The sequence below is a fragment of the Cricetulus griseus genome, chromosome 3, assembly GCF_003668045.3.
Source record: "Cricetulus griseus strain 17A/GY chromosome 3, alternate assembly CriGri-PICRH-1.0, whole genome shotgun sequence".
In the NCBI taxonomy this organism is placed as follows: domain Eukaryota; kingdom Metazoa; phylum Chordata; class Mammalia; order Rodentia; family Cricetidae; genus Cricetulus; species Cricetulus griseus.
In genome coordinates, this window is record NC_048596.1 from 278,516,349 (window position 1) to 278,538,373 (window position 22,025).

The 22,025-nt window shown below is 43.3% G+C and overlaps 1 protein-coding gene across 5 annotated transcripts in view; it reads right to left on the reverse strand.

The window, feature by feature from the left end:
• Nucleotides 1–1,241: 1,241 nt before the first annotated feature.
• Nucleotides 1,242–22,025, reverse strand: part of Agtpbp1 (ATP/GTP binding protein 1) — a 108,326-nt gene continuing 87,542 nt past the window's right edge. For 3 of the 5 annotated variants that reach the window (XM_035443018.1, XM_035443017.1, XM_035443020.1), the window contains 5 exons: nt 17,057–17,188; nt 13,206–13,382; nt 11,143–11,196; nt 10,292–10,452; nt 1,242–1,959 (listed from right to left, as the gene is read on the reverse strand). In XM_035443018.1, coding sequence (XP_035298909.1) covers nt 1,782–1,959; nt 10,292–10,452; nt 11,143–11,196; nt 13,206–13,382; nt 17,057–17,188 — 702 coding nt within the window. In that variant the 3' untranslated portion in view covers nt 1,242–1,781. The remainder of the gene's footprint in view (nt 1,960–10,291; nt 10,453–11,142; nt 11,197–13,205; nt 13,383–17,056; nt 17,189–22,025) is intronic. The other 2 variants (XM_027409701.2, XM_035443019.1) reach the window with 2 other exon arrangements.

Genomic DNA, 22,025 nt, shown 5'->3' on the forward strand with positions numbered 1-22,025 from the left:
GCTAGAGTCTCACTGAGGAAGTGTGTCACTGCAGGTATGGGCTGTGAGTTTTCTTTTCCCCTCAAGCTTTCCGTGGCGTTACTGAAAGATGCTGTATGCTTGGCTGTCCCTGCCCGCATGCTGCCATGCTCCCGGCCATGATGGCCTGAACCCCCGAACTATAAGCAAGCCCCTCATCTAAATGTTTTCTTTATAAGAGCTGCTGTGGTCATGGTGTCTCCTCCCAGCAATAGTAAACCCTGATTAAGACATTCATCATGCTTTTTCCAGAACTTGATGGCCTGAGAGCAGGACTGGCTCAACATCACAGTCTACCCATTTTATTTTCTGAAACGAAGCAAGAAGTAGATGATACAAAACAAAACAAAAAAACTTTGTTTTTCTTTATTTTAAGACCCGGTCCTTGTAGCCCAGGATAGCCTTGACTCTGGATCCTCCTGTCTCTACTTCCTAAAGTGCCAGTGTGTACCACCAGCCTGGCCAATCTCTTTTACAGTATCCATACTATATTTTTTTAACATGGCTCCCAAGATACCAAAGAGAACCTATATTACCTTTCAAAAGATGATTTTTTAAAAATCATTGATTTGGGGAAATGCATAGATCCAAATTGTTTTTAATAATTTATCTTCCATTTTAAAAGGTTTAGAAATGGCTCCAACTTAGGAGTAACCAGGAGACACACAGCAGCACCTGAGCACCTGAATCTTAGAGAAGCTGGCTAGTGCACAGTCTTCCCAAGTTTTGTTTATAAGAGCAAAATTTAGCTCTTAAACAAGTATCTAATTATGAGCTGTTTTCTGTTTTGTTTTGGTTTTTGTTGTTGTTGGTTTTTGTTTTGTTTTGTTTTTGTTTTTGTTTTTTTTTTTTTTTTTTTTTTTGTGTGTGTGTGTGTGATGACAGTTACCCTTGCCACAGGATGGCCAACCCTCAGCAAAATGTCACTGCAACAAACAGTTTGACCTGACTGGGGTTACCTAGGGCTCCTGCACACAGCTCAGCTCATGCACTGGCATCAGCTTGTGCCCTCTGGCGGCAGTGAGGGTCTTGAAGTGTATCTGTGAGACACAACCAAGAAGGGTGCAGCTCGATGGGAGACAGGCGCCCACGCCATCCTCGGTCCCCAGCCTGGGAAGCTGAGTGGTTAAGAGAAAGCTTTCATCAAGTGTTCAGACACAGGGTTTTTATAGATTCTTCACTCTAACAACCTGAGCTGGCTTTTAAAAAGATGACAAAGTAAATGCAACATTTGATATAGTTTTTATTTAACTTGATAAATGTAGAATGGGATGATTTCAAGGCAAATTCTGGATTATTTTAGCCACAATCCACAGTTCACATGATTCTGAAGAGCAGTCTTATCTTCAGTAACTACCCACCTCCACACAAGCATGTCTAGAGAATCCACGGACAGATATATTAATTTTCAACACTATCATTTAGATTTCCTATTTGGACACACTTCAAATTTATCTGCTTGATGCAGGTGCCACAGGAGATGAAAATTCATGCAATGATACTTGGGTTCTTTTGTTTTTAAGTAAATCTATCATTTGATAATTCAATGCTATATAAAGCAATTTGAATATCTAAAATAAAACAAATGCCAATTATATCATGAATTAATAACATATTTATTGTCTTGAAACCAAACAGGCCCAAGTTCCTTTTTATCTTCTTTGAGTCAGTTGTCTAAAGATTTTTCCCTCTCAAATTTCCTATGTAATAAAAAACCAAGACACTTTATCTCCTCTTGGCGATGAACAGAGATGGCAGAAAGTTCAAGGCAGGTATGCTCTTGATACCTCGGAGTCGGACAGGGCTTCTTCTTGGGCAGAAGGCTCGTAATCGCCTGTGTTTTCCACTAATTCAACCTCTAACTCGTCATTGCTTTCTGCACTGTAATCAACTTCTTCAAGGAATCGAGGTTCATCTTCATCCAAAACATAAGTGGTAGGGCTGCAGCCAAAGCACAGAATACACAAGGTTTCGTGAGACCCCAGGCTTGGACACACCACTTCACATGCATCAACCTTGACCCCAGTAACAATACAAGTAGCTCATATTAACTTGGAGATTATCCAAATGAACATGGTGAGAGGTTTATAATAGTTGGAAACTACCAGTGTCAGCAGTACAGGGTGAAATGGTAGTCTCTAGTGATACTGCAAGTGCCCACACACAGCATATCATCAGGCAGAAGAGAAGTGGATTCTCTCAATGCTTACTCCAAGGAGTTCATCAACATACACATTTTGAAGATTTACTTTAAGGTTCTATTTTACTTCCTGTGTATCAGGCAATGAGCAATTCCAACAGGGTCTGTGTGAAATTGAGGCACCTCACCACCTCCTGGAGAAATGAGTTAAAGCCACTGAGATCTCCAGAGCGAGCACTGCTGTGAAATGGTCACAGGCACATCCCCACCATGCCCACAGATCCAGAATGAAAAGGAAACACGTCACTAGTCGACACCCAGACTATTTCCCACTAGGACAGAGAATGAGATATTTGTTTAAAGCACCACGCGCCTGTGTGCATTTCTTTGTGCAGTGTGTGAAGGATGAAACCAACTCTTCCATTACTGCTTCCTATTGCTGGGAATTTACACACTCACATCACGGAAACACTGCAGGGACAATCCACACACCCTCAAGCTGTGACCAAATCAACCCGAATTTCATGTGTATGTTTGCTTACAGGCGAAGCAACTAAAAGCAATAAAACTGGACAAAAGAGAAAACCATCTGTTCAAGTAGGGAGGAGCACAGGGTCAATGGGCCCTGGAGATGAGAGCACCCACAGCTGAGCATGGAATCCCAGGCTCTGATGAACATTCTTCCTCCAGGAAGCTTTATCCTGGCAAAAGAAAGTAGGGGGGGGGGAACGACTACAAGCCATCTTACTCCAACACACAATGGATTTTCTCTTAGAAGTTCAGATCTTTCTTGCCTGGCAGTGGTGGCACACACTGTAACTCCCAGCACTGGGGAGGCAGAGACACACAGATCTCTGAGTTCAAGGCCAGGCTGATCTACAGAGTGAATTCCAGGACAGCCAGGGATACCCAGAGAAACCTTGTCTCAAAAACAAACAAACAAACAAACAAACAAACAAACAAACAAACAAAAAGGAAGTTCAGAGCTTACACCTCATACTGCAGTCCAGAAAAAGATGATGACCAGCTTGGAAAATGAACGAAACTTAACAAACCCAACATTTACAGGGACAATTCCCAATTTTTACTATGAGATTTAAATACATAGTTAAAAGTTTCATAGATAGGTCTTTATGGGAAGAAAGACTGTAAAAAAAGATTGTTTTTGAAATGACTGTTAGTATCTTTCTTGCTTTTGAAATATAATAATCCATGTCCCCTTGTCCTCAGTGTTTCAGATAGTCCTAAAAGTCCCAGGTGTGCCTTAAGAGGCTGAGACACGAACCAAATGAAGAGAAGAGGCAACCTCCAGGCACATGCTTGTTTAGCCCCTGCTGCAGCCAGCCAGAGAGGAGCACCACAGAGCTGACAGATAGCCAGAGAGGAGCACCGCAGACTGACAGCCAGAGAGGAGCACCACAGTGCGAACAGACAGGCTGCTCGAGGGCAGAGGACAGGGCAACTCCAGGGAGGTGAGGCACAGAGGCCGAGGCAGTGCTTCCCAAGAGGGAGCAAGGCAACAGACCCCACACGCAGGGGGCAGTGCTGAAGAGCCCTGGAGCCAGCAGGCGTAGTCCACTGGTCACCGTGAGAACAGGGGCTGGAAACAAGTTGGTTGCAAGGGGTGGGGTCAGAATAAGGACTGATTGTGTGTGTAAAGGTAGGTGCCAAAGTTCATTAACTGGAAATCTGGAAAGGTCTGAAGGCCAGTCTTCTTAGAGCTGTGCATCAATGAGAAGACAGACAAGAGAAGAGACAGAGGGACTTGGCTCCCTCAGACCAGAGGGCAGACTCCAGGAAGCAGAGCATGAGGTGGGCAGCGCTGCCCCACAAGCTGCTTCCCTCCTGGCAACCCTGGTTCACTCATCAGTTTGGCACAAACAAGCCAAACTGTTCATGCTGACTCCTGTTCAGTGAAGAGAAAGGAAAGAGCAGGAACACAGCCACTTCTACTAGCTGCACCCACAGCTCACCACTGCCATTCAGACTCCTGTCTCCACAGATCCTGAGAATACTTCCACAGCCATTCAGACTCTTGTCTCCACAGATCCTGAGAATACTTTGCTCCTGGATCACCCTGGGACTGCAACACTAACCATCAAGACTGACTGTGAAGGGTGAAAGGGGACAAGGGAGTGTGCCAGGGAGGTGTGCAAGTCTCCATACTGCACTCACCCCGCCCTCACAATACATTCATGCTGCCATTTGCACTGGCTGCCTCTGCTGTGGAGAGAACTCCCACTCTTCCATTCTGGCTGCTTTCTCACCTCCCTGTTGCTCAGTGAACAGCATGTGGTACTTCTGCCCCAAAACAATGCTGGTAAAGACCATTTGGTTCCCAGCTCTCCATTCACCACGCCAAATGAGCACACCCATGGCTAAAGTGCATTCTCATCCGTTCCATATGCAAACATGCAACCTGACTTCACCAAAATCTTCTTGTACATGCCTGGAGTTGCCAGAGACTTCGCATGGCTGTCTCACCTATACCACAAACCCTGCATGTTGAAAACTCATTGTTTTCCCCACCACATATATTCCTCTTGCTTATTCTCAAATCCATTCACTCAGGAAGACACACAACTCAAAATTCGCCAGAAGAAAAGTTAGCCTTAATCTCCAGACTACGCCAAGCCCTCATGTTTTCTGACAAGCCTTGGCCACTCTGTTTTTCTCTGCACAGGGTGCACTTCCCACTTTCTCCTCCTAATGGCTCATGTTTCTTTCAAAAGCACAGCTTAGCCTTATCCTCCTCAGTTCTCCCTAACACCTTGGGGTGAGTTCCTCTGCCCACATTTCCTTTGCATGCTACACTGACATCCCCTATGACCACCACAGGCAGCTAAAGCCACCCATTTCTGTGCCTGTTTTCTCAATACTAAGCCAAAGCTCAGGAACCATGACTTACCCACCTAAACACCTCCTGTGGTAGCACTTTCAGATACTTCAACAACTGTTTCCTGTATACTTTATGAATGTAAGAATGTGACGTCAGAACCCTACTGCCAGCAGCCTCCCCTCTCAGAGACACCTTACAGAAACATGGTAATTCTCCCTGGCACTAGCAGGCTTCTAGGTGCCAGGGTTTCTTATCTGGACAAGTTTACATTTAAAGTTTACATTTAAGGGGATATTTACCAGTGGCTACACCTCCTGCTCCTCACTCCATCTGTGCTGTGAAACAAACCACTTCCATCCTCAGCAAGTCCTAAGTGGAGATTCCTGCTTCCACTGTGGGGACCAGCTTCTCTCTGCAGAGCCCCACTATACTGACCGTCTCTGGGGATGAGGCCTAGACTCAAGCCCACTATGCTCTTTTCTTTCTACCCGCCTTGGTGGGTAGCTCTCCTACTCGACATCCCCAACAATCCATCTCAGTTCCCACTGAGCCTACACCTAAGACCTGCCAATACAGAGCAAGGAGGCTCGCGGGATCACCAATGCTCACATCACCCCCTCCCCCATTCTGCTTTAGTGGGAAAGATTTACGGCACAAGGCCAATCACACCAGTTCATTTTCATCTGTTGATTCTGTTACATGTTTTGTGTACTTTACAACTTAGGAAGAACCGTCACATACATTACCTAAGATACTCACAACCACCTTCCTTTTCATGGAAAATGCATGTGTGTCACTCTGAAATTACTTTGACATAATTACAAGCACGTGCAAGCATACACAGAGGAGGTTAGATGAGCTACTGTACAATACAGCTACCCAAAGGACATCTATTTGGAAAGAGAAAGAAAGAGAGGAAGAAGTGACTGAGGGGAGAGAGGGAGAGGGAGAGGGAGAGGGAGAGGGAGAGGGAGAGGGCTACTGGATCTGGCTTGGACCCTGGACTCAGCTCCAGCTCTGAACCAGTCAGTCCTCAGAGAAGAGAGCCAGATGGCCGTGCCACCCATCATGCACAGAGCCACAATGCTGCAAAGGGCATCATCTGGGATTTTACTTGTACACTCAGAGGAGGGCAGCCACAATGAAGACCGTGGAGTTCAGAGGAGACCTTCTGTGGGAACCATCACGTGATGGCACTCTGTCATTCTGAACTACAGCTGTACCATAGATCCAGCTCCAATTGTCCTCAGCAAAACACTAGCATCTCTGTGACAACCAAGCATGACAGAAACTCAGTACGGGCAGACGAACTGGGACCCCAAAGCCCCCGGAGTAGCAGGTTGAGAGAAAGAGGTGCACACAGTGGAGCCCACACTCATGGCTCATTGCAGAGAAAGGATACAGAGCAAAGTCAGCAAGGGAAAGTATGGGGCAAAGCCCAGTGGGAAGCAGGGCAGAGAAGGCAGCTGCCAGGGGCAGGGTGTGTCATCAGAGCGCCAGCAATTTCAAAGGACTGCAAGGGAAAGCCGGAGTTCAGAGCTGTCATGTTTCCTGAAAAAACGGAGTTGCAGAGAGGTGACCCCAACATTCAAAAGTTTTCCTAGAGGCATCTGACAAACTGTTAAATGACAGTGCAAGAGGCTAAGCAGCAAGACAGCAAGAGGCAACAAGAGGCTAACTCAGACAGACACAAAGGCTACAGCAATGCTTTGGCAGTTTTGTGACACCAAGGAGAGGAGGGGTCCTGGGCCTTCCATTGTGACCCCTGTGGTGTTGCCACTGGGAAATCCAGGAAGGGTAAACCTTTTCACATTTTTTAAAAAAACATTACCTCAAGGCAGCTCAGTAGCTCACTGGGTTGGGGAGCCAAGCACTACTCCTTGTAGCTCATTTGAGGACAAAGGAATCCTCTGATCCTTACATGACACCTGGCTGGCATCTGAGTGAATTGACAGACATGCCAAGAAACACAACCTAAAGAAAAGCCTAACAGAAACAGCTCTAATGTGTCAGTTACCACACGGGAACTCTAAAATAACTGTGAACTCTAAAATAACTGTGATCCCAACAAAAGGAATGCAATGAGAAAATGCAGAAACTGAAATCATCGACTTCCAGCAGATACAGACACACACACACACACACACACACACACACACACACACACACACACACACAGAGAGAGAGAGAGAGAGAGAGAGAGAGAGAGAGAGAGAGAAAGAGAGAGAGAGAGAGAGAGAGAGAGAGAGATACACACTGACAAACATACATACACACAGAGACACACACCCCAGTTAAGGAACACACTACATGACCCTAACCTCGAGCAGAAGCAGAGGACCCAGCTGGGGGCTGGTGCACACTGCAATGCCAGCACTCGAGCTGAAGCAACAGGACTGCCAAGTTTGAGTCCAGCCTGGGCTACAGACAGAGCCCTTCTCTCAACAGAGAGGAAAGAGCAGGGGTGCGGTAGAGACCAATGGAGAGTTAAAAAGTAAATCTTAATAATGGCCGGCTAAAGCAGTTATGAACCACACATGAAACACATGACAGTAAAAAGTGGGAAGGTCATACAATTACCGTGTCCTAAGGTCTCAGCATCTGTTGTCCATGAGGAAGCAGACACAGCAGTTTATATTATGTGCTAACAGACCGCAAGTCTGTTATGTGCGGACAAACCTCTAGAGTACCGATGTAAGAATAACAAAAGAAAATAGTTCCCCCAAACAATCCTTTCTGTGTCTTCTACCTCAGCACAAGGCAGCTGCACACTTTTCACTGGAACCTGGCACTGACACTTAAACCTACGGCTCATCAACAGAACATAACCACCCAGGGAACAGTAGCACCACCAGGCACCAACACCACAGGAACTCTTTTCCCAAGAGGTTTTGGAAAGGAAAGGAAGGCAGAGCAAGGAAAATCAAAATCAGCAGAGGTTCAGAAGCCACCCTTACGGCAATGCCAATTCTCACCGTTATTCAAGTGAGCTAGAAACTTTAAAACAGGGTGAAGTCTATACTGTAGGATTAGATTCCAAGCCATCCTGAGGGCATACAGACTGTCTGTGCACACATGCACAGATGGGTACTCATGTATGTAATTACCTGAATACACAGCCTTGTTTAAGAGAGCTTAAGAACAGCGATGGCAAAGAAACAGCAAACTAGCAGTACTCATTGGTATAAATGCTGCTTTAGTCCACAAATCATCACATCAGCCTGCAAACAGTGGCTAATTCCAACCTCAGGGAAAACTGTGCACAAAGATGGGCCCGAGGTTCTGCTGCTCCAGAGGGGAAAGGGCCAAGGGACGGCGTGGGCGCACGCAAACATGCAAAGTGCCGTGAGGGGAACAGGCCACTCTGGGCACCAAGACACACTGATGGTAGCTGTAATTAAAGTGAATTAAACTCTCAATTATAAGTCCAACACACACATACATTTAAAAATGAACAAATTAAGTTTGACCAGAAAGAGGAATCCCAATGGAAAAAGTTCTTAGTTACTAAGAGAACAAAAACTACATTTGCAATGGGAAACTTCAGCAAACCATCTAAACAGGTGGCCAGAGGGAAGGTTCTGAGCAATAGGAGAAAGCAAAGCTACACAGCATACCAGGATGCCACAGGTACTCTTGCCTAATATGGATGGCTTAAGTACAGAAAGATGGAGATAAATTCAGATCTGGGACCTGAAAACTACAGAAGCGTTGGGATACAAAGGTCAAGGGAAAATCAGAAGTTTGGGCAAAACTAATCTGAGACACAGACAGAATATGATAACCAGGGAGAGAGGCAGCTGAGTTTTTAACAGCTGAAAAAGAGGGTGGAAATACACTGAAAAATCACCCCATCTCAACTGCAGACTGTTAGAGGAAACATCCTGTGTTGACTGGGATTGTTAGAGGAAACACCCCATCTCAACTGCAGACTGTTAGAGGAAACGTCCTGTGTTGACTGGGATTGTTAGAGGAAACACCCCATCTCAGCTGCAGACTGCTAGAGGTTTCTATAGACACAGTGGTGAGAATCAGATATGTTTGTGCACGCCCTACTCTGATAGAGTACAAACTCCCCATGATACAAAATTAAGCAGAAACACTTACAAAAGAAAACAGTTAAAAACTGAAATACAATACTGAAATGTTAAATGTGATATGGTAGTGTTTAGCAGTATAATTATTCTGACAGACACTTTTCAAAACATATAATCCTTCTCAAAGAATGAGTCTGTTGGAGGAAGAGGGTCACGTTCATGTCTGTGTAGATCACTAAGACCCAAAGCTGGTCCTCTGGCCGACTGGGGCGAGCATCCTCCTTCCATGGACCATGGTACCAGTGTGAGTTCAGTGTCTGACTTCAGGGAAGGCTGACTGCCTTTATTAGCACTGTGTGTGGGCATGCATGTGTGGAGGCCAGAAGAGACCTGAGGAGGAGTCAGGTGTCTGCTTCCACCTTACTTGGGCTCTGGGAACCGAACTCCGATCATCAGGCTTGCATGGTAAACGCTCTACCCACTGAGCCATCCCACCTGCCCAAAAACATCATGGGGAACTCCGCATTTGCCTCCACTGTGGTCTGGCTGCCACTGACCACTGTCTAATTACCACATCCACAAAGAGCCCAGTTCCTGTGTCACTACACTTGACACTGCTGTGTTGATTCACAGAATAACAGTGCAGTGACAAATTAGCACAATGACAAACTGATACCCAGCAACAGAAGTCATCAAGGTTCTTACCCACACACACACTACAGAACAGAAGGCTGACGTCTGACACTACGACTAAGAATTTTAACATTTATAAATGGTTCAAATGTCATATACAATGAGCTTTAAAAGAAAATATTTTAAGAATCATTTGACAGAAATAAACTGTCAAACATGTGCTAAATTCAGCTATTTCCAACATATAATCAGGTTACTGAACAGCCAATAAAAAATCAATAACATCAATAAAATGAAATCTCTTTTGAAATATAGAACATGATTCCAAGCCTTCTTAATTTAGATATTATCTAAATGCAATGTTTCTCCAGTGCTTGTTTTTGAGTTAAAAGTGAAGTATTACAGTTATAAAAGCAACATTCAAAGCAGAAGGCCTTTTCATTGCAATACTCATCAAACATTAGCAGTAAAAGAATCGATCATTACAATCAGAAACAAGTCTTAGACATGTGACCCTAACCCTATTAACTGTAAGCGTGCTCTTAGCTATGGAGATTGTCATGCTCATGAGGTCTTTAGCAGCAGACAGCACATAGGGAAGGAAAAAAAAAGAGAACATCCTACCTAGTTACTTTACAGCTTGATTCAATTAAGTCATTTTCAAAGTCAAGCATGTTGGAGGGCAGATTATATTCCAATGGAGAAGTCAGTCTTTTCAAACGCATTAAACCAATACAAAATTTTGCTCCCATCTCTTCCAATTCTCGAGTCCCAATCTGTAAACCCTAGAAATAAAGTAAAACATACAGACTCTGAGAACCTTTGCTCTCCTTCAGCTGCAACTCATTAAAGTCATATCCAAAGAATTTTTAACTACATTAACAGAACTGAAACATTGCTGTGGCAGTAGGACATCACACTGTGAAGCTCTTGGTGAAATGACATTATTCTAGATCATAAAGGAAACTGTTCTAAAGCACAGGGTCTTAGTGTTCTAAAGCACAGGGTCTTAGTGTTCTAAAGTACAGGGTCTTAGTGTTCTAAAGCACAGGGTCTTAGTGTTCTAAAGTACAGGGTCTTAGTGTTCTTTGGTGTTGTTTTAGAGACAGAGTCTTGCCATGTACCCCAAATTTGCCTTTCCCCTGCCCCACAACCCAGCAAGCTAGGATTATGGGATATGCAACAAGGTCCGGCTCTAAAAGAACACTGTAAGACATCAGCTCAGTTCTGGCTTCTGAGGAACTCTCAACCCTGAACTTGGTAATCAGACGCCTCCTCCCACTGACAACCGATGCAAATACCAACAATCTGAGGGAACAGAACACACAGAGAATTTTCTGACTACCAATACTCTTGTTCATGTGTGCAGCTGTGTTCCAACGGAGCCTTCCTAACACTCCTTTTAGCTGTGCTTTGACTGTCAATGTTGAAGCTCTAGTGTCAGAACCAAAGCTTTTTGCACTTAGGACCATTACCTTATAGATACTTGTACCGTGTCTAAGTCGGTAAAAAGTAATGGAAGTAAGTACCTAAATAAAAGAGAACGAATTCAACAAAAATAGTAAAACATTTCCTATATTCCATGTCAACTGGCAGTGCCTGTTTTAATTTTTCTACTCCATCAAAAAGAAAATTACACACGGTGCCCATAACCTTCTTTAACTGCTTCCCAAACATAAGGTTATCAAACATTAAATGTCACCATATAAATCACAAACACTGATTGCAAATTACATTGTCACTTATTTTCAGATACCAAATGAAGCTCCAAAACAACGGAAGGCCTTGCACCATCAAAAGCTGTCTGTGTGGTGAGATCAGGCCTCTGTAAGCATGGGCCACAGCTGACTCTTCAGTCCCCACCTAAAGGAGCCGCTATACGTGGGAAGCGGGCATGGCTAACACGGCAGGCACTTTCCACAGAAAGACACCTGTCCTTCTCACTCACACGGCAAACATTTTAAAACTGGGCTTAGGAAGAAACATTCCTCCCCATAAGGTTTTAAACCAAAGAGAATTCTATTAACTAAATCACATAAAAAGAGAAATGGGAACATATTTGGTATTCATTTGTTTTTTAATAGTTTACATATTTAAACATTAAAAAAAAAAACCAAATGGATCTGGTGGGATGGCTCATCAAATAAAGGCATTTGTCACCAAGACTGACCACCTAAGTTCAATTACTGAGATCCTCTTGGTAAGAGAAGAAAACTAACTCCACAGATTGTCCTCTGGCCTCCTGTGTCACTCACTCACACACACACACACACATAAGTCACACTCAAAAATCTAAATATAACAGTAGAGCCTCCATGAGTTCATGAAAAGCAGCCACAGGGGGAGAGGGCACTGGAAGCAAGCACATCACACCTCACGTTGAGACCCTTTCAGACTGTGTGTTCCCAACTAGTTACTAACGTACTTACTTAAAATTCATAAAAAATACTTACTATTGAAATCTACTAAAATGATGGAAATATTTTATAATAGGTGGTTTTTTGGTAGCTCCTTATGAATTGCTAATTAAATGTGTGATCCATTGTGCTTTCCTTAAAACTATGGATGTGAATAGATTTAAATAATTAAAATTTGTTAATTATTCCTAAGCAAGTGGTTTAGTTTAGAGAAATTAAAAGCAATAAGAAGCAGGGCCAGGAAGATGGTTGGGAGGGTAAAACTGATTGCTCTTCAAGCACGAAGACCTGTGTTCAAATCCCATGCCCAGCTGTGTGTGCCTGGGGCAGACGGGGCAACAGGAAGGTTCTAGGAGCTCCCTGGATGGCCAGCCAAGGGCAAGTTTCTAGCTCTTGGGTTGGAAGGTTTGTGTGCACGTCAGTGAGAGCCTGTGTTGAGAGAATAAAGAGAATAGGACTAGAGCAGCCCTTCTCAACCTGGGGGTCAAAGGATCCTTCCACAGTGGTTTCCTAAAACCATCGGAAAACACAGAGATTTGCATTATAATTCATGACAGGAGCAAAATAGCAGTCGTGAAGGAGCAATGAGTAATTTTATGGTTGGGGGTCACCATGACACGAGGAACTGTGTTAAAGGGTCACAGCATTAGGAAGGCTGAGAACCAGTGTCCTAGGGGAAGACACCCCACATTTGGGATGTCTTCTGGGATCCATGCACATCCAGGCATGCATCCTAACACACCCACACAGACGCACCCTCACTCTCTCCCAGAAACTCACTATCAACACTGCGTCACTGGATCCCGTTACTATGCGTCACACATACAGCTCAGTAAGACAAAGGTACATTTGACACATACTTGAAAACCATGAGCACATATATGAAAGGAAGCATCAAATACCTTTACATCTAAACACCTGTGGCAGGAGACAGAGCACTGTGGTTACGAGTGCTTGCTTCTCTTGCAGAGGACCAGAGCTCAGTTCCCAGTGCTCACAGGGCACAGCTTACACTGCCTGGAACTCCAGCTCCAGAGCCTCCCTGGGCACTGCACTCATGGGCACATGCCCATACAGACACAAGAAGTTTAAAAGTAGCTTCACATCTTAGAATGCTTTACCTTGTATCTCCCCTGATCGCAGCCACATAAAGTGCTCTCCATGGTATAGCTCCTTTGAACTCCTATTTCCCGCCACACTACAACCCGAGCTGTGGATTCTTTGGATTTTTCCACCACAAAGCTACAGCTGCTCATACAAAATGCTGGAGCGATGTGGCTTAGTATCTTAGGCAGAGTCTGTAAAAATAAAATTGTAAGCCAGAGTTTATTAATTCAAACACTGCTTCATTTTAAGTATCTGGGCTCCTTCCCCTTACTCAGTCTTAACTAATTTAGACTTTCCTGCTGTTCCAAGTGGTGACCAGTGAGGAAACACATTTATGGTAGCAAGCAATACACAAAGTATACATTTAAAAGCACCTAAAACAAACATGGTTGAAAGTATAAAGAAAGGGACTTGAGAGACGGCTTCCCAGTTAAGAGGACTTGCTGCTCATGCAGAGGACCCGAGTTCAGTTCTGAAAACCCACACTGGCTGGTTATTCTCTGCAACTGAAGCTCCAGGGGATCTGGCACTCTCTTTTGGCTACTGTGGGTACCCACACACATGTGTGAAAACTCACACACACACACACATGTACAAGTAAATAAAATATGAAGAAAACCATGCTTAAAATTTAAAACAAATTATCTGAAAAGGATCAATTGACTTAACACTAAATGACCTCAAGAAAAAAAAAAAAAAAAAAAAAAAAAAAGGCCACCAGTGGAATAGTAATCTAAGCAGCACCAATGCTCTTTCTAACTTAAAATTATCCTCAACTTCACCTGAAAATGTAAATATTTTACAAGCAAACTGAAAAATCATCACAGACAAAAAAGAAAGGAAGGAAGAAAAGGAAGGCTGTGTCTGGAGAAACCATCTCACACATCAGTGCAGCCTGTTTGTCTAAAAGCAATCCAATGGGGACATTGCAGCAAACACGCGGAGCTCTGCAAAGAAGGCTCAGAAACAGAACCCAAACACAGTGTCACTGCAGACAGAACCAATGCCACTGACACTGGTTCAGCTGTGTCAGTAACAATGACCTGAAGTCACTGCTCACCAATTAAATTAAACATGGACAGAACTTAAAAAAAAAAAAAAAAAAAAAAGATGGGGCTGAGGATGTGACTCGGGAGTCCAGCACTTGTTCAGCATGCAGAAGGCCAAAGCCCAGTGCCATTAAAGAGAGAAAAAAATAAAAAAGCAACAAATATCAGTTTTAAATTACTACACACCAGAAAAAAATAGAAAGCATGTTTGTAATATATATAAAGCATTCTTGTTTTAAAAATAGTAATAATTAGATGGACATTACAGAAATATGAGAAAGAAGTATTTCCAAAGGGTAGTGACTTCCGATTTTCACTAGGTAAATTAAAATAACCAGGCACTGCTTTCCCTAGGAAAGACGGTGCAGTAAAAAGGATGTGGAGAAACACCACCACCTCTGTTGGTATTCTGAGCATCAACTGGTTTCTTCTGTATTGTGGAGAATCTGGCACCACCTCCAAGAGGCTACTCAAAGAATCCATGTGAGTGCTCAGTACAGTAAAACCAAATCACACCATCTTAGTTTGGGGTAATTGATAAAAATAACAGCTATGAATCCAGATACGGTGACCTGAAAAGATGATCAACAAACATTAGGTTGTTGTGTAGCTGTGCTGAGTGAAGGTGGGGGCTGGAGAAACGGCACAGTGGTCAAAGGCGCTCACTGCTCCTGCAGAGTCTGCATATGGTCCTCTGCACCCACATGGTGGTTCACAATAAGCTGTAACTTTAGTTCCCGGAGACCAATGCCCTCTTCTAGCCCCCACGGCACTACACACACACACACACACACACACACACACACACACACACACACACACACACACACACCCCACATACATACTACGCTCTCTCTCTCTGACACACACACACAATTATAATTCCTCAGTTAAGCAGATGATAATGTGAATGTAAAATCTGCTTTCAATGTAAGTGACACAGAATTGCAGAGTAATGGGTATTTTTAAAGTAAAGGCAGACTGTGCTGATGTTTGGAGAGCAGCACATGGAAAGGCTGTACCTGCTGTCTTTTGTCTGGTTCTTTCCAGTCCTTTTGTCCTCTGCTACTCGCTGTCAAACACTGTTAATCAAATCTAAATTAAGTATTCCCTACCTTACCTTCACATCTCTGAGTTATGCTGACACAGTTTACTTGATGTGGCCTAACCTGATAGAACTCTGCACCGTCTAAGGCTGTGACTGCTGAATGCTGACACACTGGACACCACAGACTCTGCACGATCTACAGCTGTGACTGCCGAATGTTGACACACTGGATACCACAGTATTACAAATGTGTTCCTCTTGGATTAATTTCCTTATGCTGCCTTCTTTTACAGAATACTCTATCCTGAGAACCTTCCAGGGGCCGGAGACAGCTCAGCAGTTAAGAGCACTTGTTCTTTCAGGGGACCTGGGTTCAGTTCCCAGCACCCACGTGCGGAAGTTCACAGCTGTCTGTAACTCAGTTTCAGTGTTTCTGATGTTCTCTTCTGGCCTCCGTGGGCACTGAACATGTATGGTACAGACACACAAGCAAACAATACATCCACACATAAAATAAATCTTTTAAAAATATGTTAGAAGATCATTGCCAAGTATCTTCGTGGAAAGTTTATTTGTAAGGCAGAGATTGTAACTTTCAGGGTCTCACACAGCCCTACTTCACTTTCACATTTACACAGTTAGCAGGGAAGATACATTTTGATATGCAATGGTCTTTAGAAGGATCATAAAACTCACAGCAATTCCTGAAAGAATTAATAATTTTCCTATAGGCAATGAATGATCTACTGAGGGTTAACAGATTGTGAGGGAAAAGTTCTTAGTCCCAACTGCAATTAGATCCAGGAGTATCTGAGGGTAAAACTAGTAAAACATCACATCCATGTAGAGAAATTTTATTAAGAAAATGAGACTCAACTACATAGACAGCAATGTTCACAGATGGAGATGCTCTTAGGTAATTTCTCAAACTTAGATTTAGCACTATTCTGATTCAAATCTCAATGTTAATCTACAAATGAATATCCTAGAATTCCCAAGGACAATAAACAAAAACCCACAAACAACAAAAAAGCCCAGCCAACAAAAGGTTTTAAAGGAGTAAGAAAACTTGTCAGAATTCAGCGTTATTAAAAGATGCGGCAGCAGAGAAACTGGAATGCCTACGGTAACCGAGGCCCTCCACACACACTCAAGCACGGAATGCACATGTGTCCACACTACTGCTTAGTAAACAAACTGTGCTCACACAACTGGTGTCTATGGACAAAGTAAGATTGTTCCTGTGGTGGTTTGAATGTAAGTGGCCCCCACAGTCTTCATAGTGGGTGGCACTATTAGGAGATGTGGCTTTGTTGAAGTGGGTGTGGCCTTGTTGGAGGAAGTGCGTAACTGTGGGGGGGCAGGATCCTGCCCAGTGTCTCAGTTGACTTCCTGTTGCCTGCAAGACCCTCAGCGACTTCCTCAGCACACTGCCCTGCTCCCATCATGATGATAATGGCCTGAGCCTCTCTCTGAAACTGTGAGCAAGCCACTGAAAATAAATGTTTTCTTTCTAAGAGTTGCCATGGTCATGGTGTCACTTCACAGCAATAAAAGCCCTCACTAAGACACAGTTCCACACTAAATACAAAAATAAATTCCAAATGGATAGCAAAGATCAATATGAAAGCAAACCTAAAAACAAAAACTTCGAAACAAAAATAGCAAGACACAAACATCAAATCTGATCAATTTGTGTCTACTAAATGCTCTTATAGCTGACATGCATTTGAGCCCCAAATATTCATGAACTGCCTGTACCACTTACCCGGTACCCCGTGTCTTCCACGACGTCACAGGAAGCTGCACTGTCGTGGGTGTGCCAAACTGTCTCTTTGATGCTGCACCCATACATGAATACATTCTTTTTCCGAGAGTGGCCATGGTAATCACAATAGACCTTAAAAAAAATCAGCAATTTTAACAATTCAAGCCTTAGATCTACACATACAACATTTCAAAGGACATGTGTCTGTTGGTTGTGCCAGCCTGCTCCCGTGTTAAAGAGATGAGTGACGATGCTAGCCCTTATCTGTCAGCTCTGATTTATACAGCTTCATTCGATGTGCAAAATCATTTCTCCTATAAACAGTTTTTGTTTTAATGTGTTCAAAGTTGTGAAAGAATGTTATATTATGGCTTTTATTTTAGTAACTTTAGGATAAATTAAAACAAAACTTCTGCCAAACTAAAATTTTTAATCTTCAGACTCACATATTTATGAAATAAATGCTGATACTTACCAAGTCAATCAAACAGCTGTGTCTCCTTTGGTGTTTTGGGAAAATCATCACTTAATAAGAAGTAAAAACCTAGTTTTATTAAGTATTTATAATTGCTGTTGGAATTGCTAAATCCTCAAAGGTCTCACATCAAACTGAAAGTTCCACTATTCCTTATTTCCTACTAAACACTCAGGGTTTTTTGTTTTGTTTTGTTTTTGGAGGGGGGAGGTTTCAAGACAGAGTTCCTCCATGTAGCAGCCCTAGCACCTTGGAACCTACTCAACACCTAAAATATAATAAATGTGATTTTATTTAAATTTGGCAGCAAATTTAGAAACTCAAAGGGCTGTTAAAATATTTGCCCAATTTAAAAGAATATGAAAGTGCTTTCATGAGAAAAAATACACAAAACTTTTAAACAAAGTCTTAAGAGGATCATTTATAAAAATGAAAAAATAATGTGTTAATTTTACTACTCCATTTTTCTCTTTCCTAATGCAAGATTAGATAATATAGATGCTATAGCACTTGGGAGGCAGAGACAGGCAAATCTCTGAGTTCCAGGCCAGCCTGGTCTACAGAGCAAATGACAGGACAGCCAGGACCATTATACAGAGAAACCCTGTCTTGAAAAACCAGAGAGGAATGTTGTAATCAAAAGCTGGTGAGGAGGACAAACACATGATTGAGGCCCAGGGCAGTTCCACAGTGCCCTGGGGTACGTGTTTCACAGCTACAATCAGGAACACGCATGTACTGCCATGAAATCTGGAAGATGCATACTGTTACCTTTGTGCTGGTCATACAACCAAGTTAATGTCTAATGCACAGAAATTACCATTACTAATATTCATAAACAAAAGCAAAAGGTCTATATAAATTATACACAAGAATATATTATCAATTCAACACTATAATCATTATAAAGATAACAGAAAAGGACTTTGAGATTAACACCTAGCTTTTATATTTGGAAAATAACATCTAAGGTACTAAGTAACAGGATCCAGGAAGGTTGTGACTAGAGGCTACCTACATTGAGCCAGAAGAGACAGAAGCTGAATTCTAAAGAGTAGCCTCTAGAAATCTACAAACAAAGTGAGGGAACAGCTACCAGAAAAGAGCAAGAAAAAAAGAAAAGAAAAAAACATGAGAAGCAGAGAACAAGAGAAACACACAGCAAAACAGACCCTGGCAAGCTCAGGGGGCAGAAGTGGCCTCCAAATGAAAATCTGGCAGTCCTGTCCTCAGGATAAACCTGTGGCCCTCAAGGCTCAAATACAGTCATGGATTTGGGTGAGATGGTGATTCCTTTGGCAAACGTGTCACTGATGGCTAGAAATCCCATTTTGTCACCCTAGGAGATTCAGAAGGTGGCAATCAAGAGCCAATCTGAGGTGCCACCTTGAGACCAAATGCTGTTAAAATGGAGCTACCCTTAGATCCAAGACCAACAGCCAACCACAAGTGAGGAAGACATCTAACTGGCAGCAGGGGCTGGAAACAGACTGGAGAGTACCTAAGGGAAGACAGCAGTGCCCTCCATGGCCAGATGTCCATCCCTTCGATTGAGAATAATCTGAGTTTGATCTCTCTGAGGGCCAGCAGGTACAGCGGGGGCGTGTTGTCCATGGCTATACAGCTAGAGAAGTCTGAACACAGGTCCTCTGTCTTCACTGGCCCAAGTCTGGTCTGGAAGCCTGAGTAGGGCAAGAGCCTTCCCTCCCATAGGAAACAAAGCTAATGGTGGCCAGCAGAGGCCGCTAGTTCTCCAAGAAGGAATGTTCCCAGGGTAAGGACACCTCTGGGGAACAGCAGACTCCACAGCAGCATAAACCACAGGAAAGACAAGAGTGTGCAGTTCAGCTCCTGTTTCCAGGCATACATCTGGCACTCTCCAGCCCTCATGGACCCAGGCAGAGACGGCTCCAGCAGCAGATCTCTTTATTCCTGTGACCTCTCTTTTCTCCTCTTGTAACCCCAAACCCCATCCACACATCTGACAGGACGCATAAACTTCACTATTCCTTTTTAAATGTCTTCTCTGGTGGTCCCACTCACACAGCCCTCCCTCCCAGCTGGCGCCTCCCCACAGGATGGGGCCTTCTCTTCTGCTTCGTGCACTGCCTCCTCCACCCTGTTCTATTCCACAACACTGACATAAACTTTAAAAAAAAAAAAAACTTTTATTTCTTATTTCCTTCTTACACCTACCTATTTTGTACTTTTAATTTTCTTTTAGTTGAGAAGTCTCCTCCCCTTTTCCTTTATTTTTCTAATCTCTTACTATTTTTTTAATTTCTGAACATTTCTTATCTTTAAACTTATCTTGCTTCTCCTCTTTGCCAACCTATCTCCTTCCATTATTTCATTCATTTACTATTTCCTATTTATCCTAGGTAATATTTAACGTAGAGAACACACTACATCCATCTTCAGGTTTATGAAATCTCATGTATTAGTGAGCTGCCATGGACTTCAAAGGTGTCATTGGAGCTGTGTCTGCTGATTCTATTAAGATGGCGGTACACTTTCTTCTTGTTGAGCGAGACTGGGGATCAGGGCTTCAAGAGTAAGATAATCAATAAAAGGATTCCCCACAGCCAAAAACACAGACAAAAGAACAGATATTCAGAGTGCAACAGAGAAACCCAACAAGAAAATGCTTGGCAACGTGATTCCTTGAAAAGCTCCCAGCTGCTCCACTACTGAGTTCAAAGACATTGAGATATGTAAAACTCCAGGTGAAGGTTTCACAATGCTGCTAAAAGTGGATACAGACATGAAACAGGACATCAGCAAGCAGGTAAGTTCAGTCCATTATATGGAGAAGAATGGCAGTCACAGAGAGTGTCAGCCACACCACTGAGAAAACTAGTGCCTCGCATAAGACAGCCAGCAAAAACTGAGATGTAGGGGAAATGCTATGTTAAAAATAAAATAGTCAGGGATTCAAATAAAAATCACCAACAAACTTGACCATGCATGAGAAAGAGCATGGAGACTGGAGGGAGGCTGTCAAAATGCTCTGTTCAGGCTTCAGCGAGGAAAACACCAGTGTGAGCCCAGCACCTCAGCACTGTGGGGCAATCATGCTCCAGCAGACACAAAGGGGCTGACAAAGGAATCACTGAAGACATAAAGAATCTTTACAATGAAATCACAGCAGAAAATTTCCAAACCTTGGGTCATCAACATTTGGAGCCCAAAACACAATGAACAGATAACTCCCCCAACACTTATTGTAGCCAAGAAACTGGAAATACAAAGCAACAAAGTAATCTTAAGAGCTGTAAGGAAAAATCACCTACTTACCTTCATAGATAGAAACATGGGAGGAACAACCACTGACCATCACGATACATACCCGCAATACATTAAAACCCCGAGACAACAAAATTACAGCAATTAATAACGTCTCTCTCATTAACAACCTTAAATGTAAATAGCCTCAACCCACTAATATAGACAGAAAACAGCTAGCAGGGTTAAAAGATAGGAAAGGCAGACATTACTACCGATTCCAATGAAACACAGAGAAACATACTCAAGCTAGAAATCTGGAAGAAATGGGTAAACTCCAAGACACGTGTGAACTAACAAAAATCAAATCAAGACGACATGGACCAATTAAACAGAACTACAACAATGGGGATTGAAGCAGTAATTAAAAGAAAGGGAAACAAACAACAAAAAAAAAAGGTCTTGCAGCATAGAAAAGTCCAAGGCTGGATGATTTACTGACAATTCCACCAAAGCTTTTTCAGAAGAGCTGATAAAACCTTCCAAAACAGAGAGGCAGGATGAGAGGAGAAAACCTGTTACCTGGCGGAACAGGCAGTACCCTGGTCAGCCCAGGGTTCCATGGGAACTAAGTCTGCACGCAGGTGCAGAGGACCCCTTTAAAACACAGATCCCTGCCCATTTATGCTCTTTCTCTCTCTCTCTCTCTGCTCTTCTCTCTGTTCTCCTCCTCTCTTCTCCCACCTATGTGCTCTCTCTGCCTCTCTATGGTGACCGGACATGGCGGTCAGCCATTAACCCTGTTTCTCTTCTCTCTCAGTCTCCCTCCTCTGCCGGGCCTGGTTAATATGTCTAATAGTCTCATGTCTCATCTTGTGCCTCCTCTTTTTTATTTCTAATTTAAACAAAAATCTAACATTTGGCACCCAATTCGGTTTAGGCTCTCCCCAAAACCTCTCCCGCCAGGGGCGCGGGAAATTTTGGGGATCCTAAAAATCTAAACTCATAACCCACTTTCCATCTCGGTTTTTCCCGGCACTTCCTCCTGCCTGCAGCAGCCTGAGATGCCGGGACTCTGTACACTTCAACTTGCTGCTTTTCCAACTAAGCATCTTTGGAACCCACTCATCTGCCTGTTCACTACAATCCAGTAAGATATCCATTGAATTTCCCAAGGGTCAGGTTTGGAATCCCGCTCCAGGAGTGGTGCTTTTTTGCTTTTCCAGTTCAGACCCTGGGTCCTTTTCGGTTTCAGGACAGTTGTGTTCC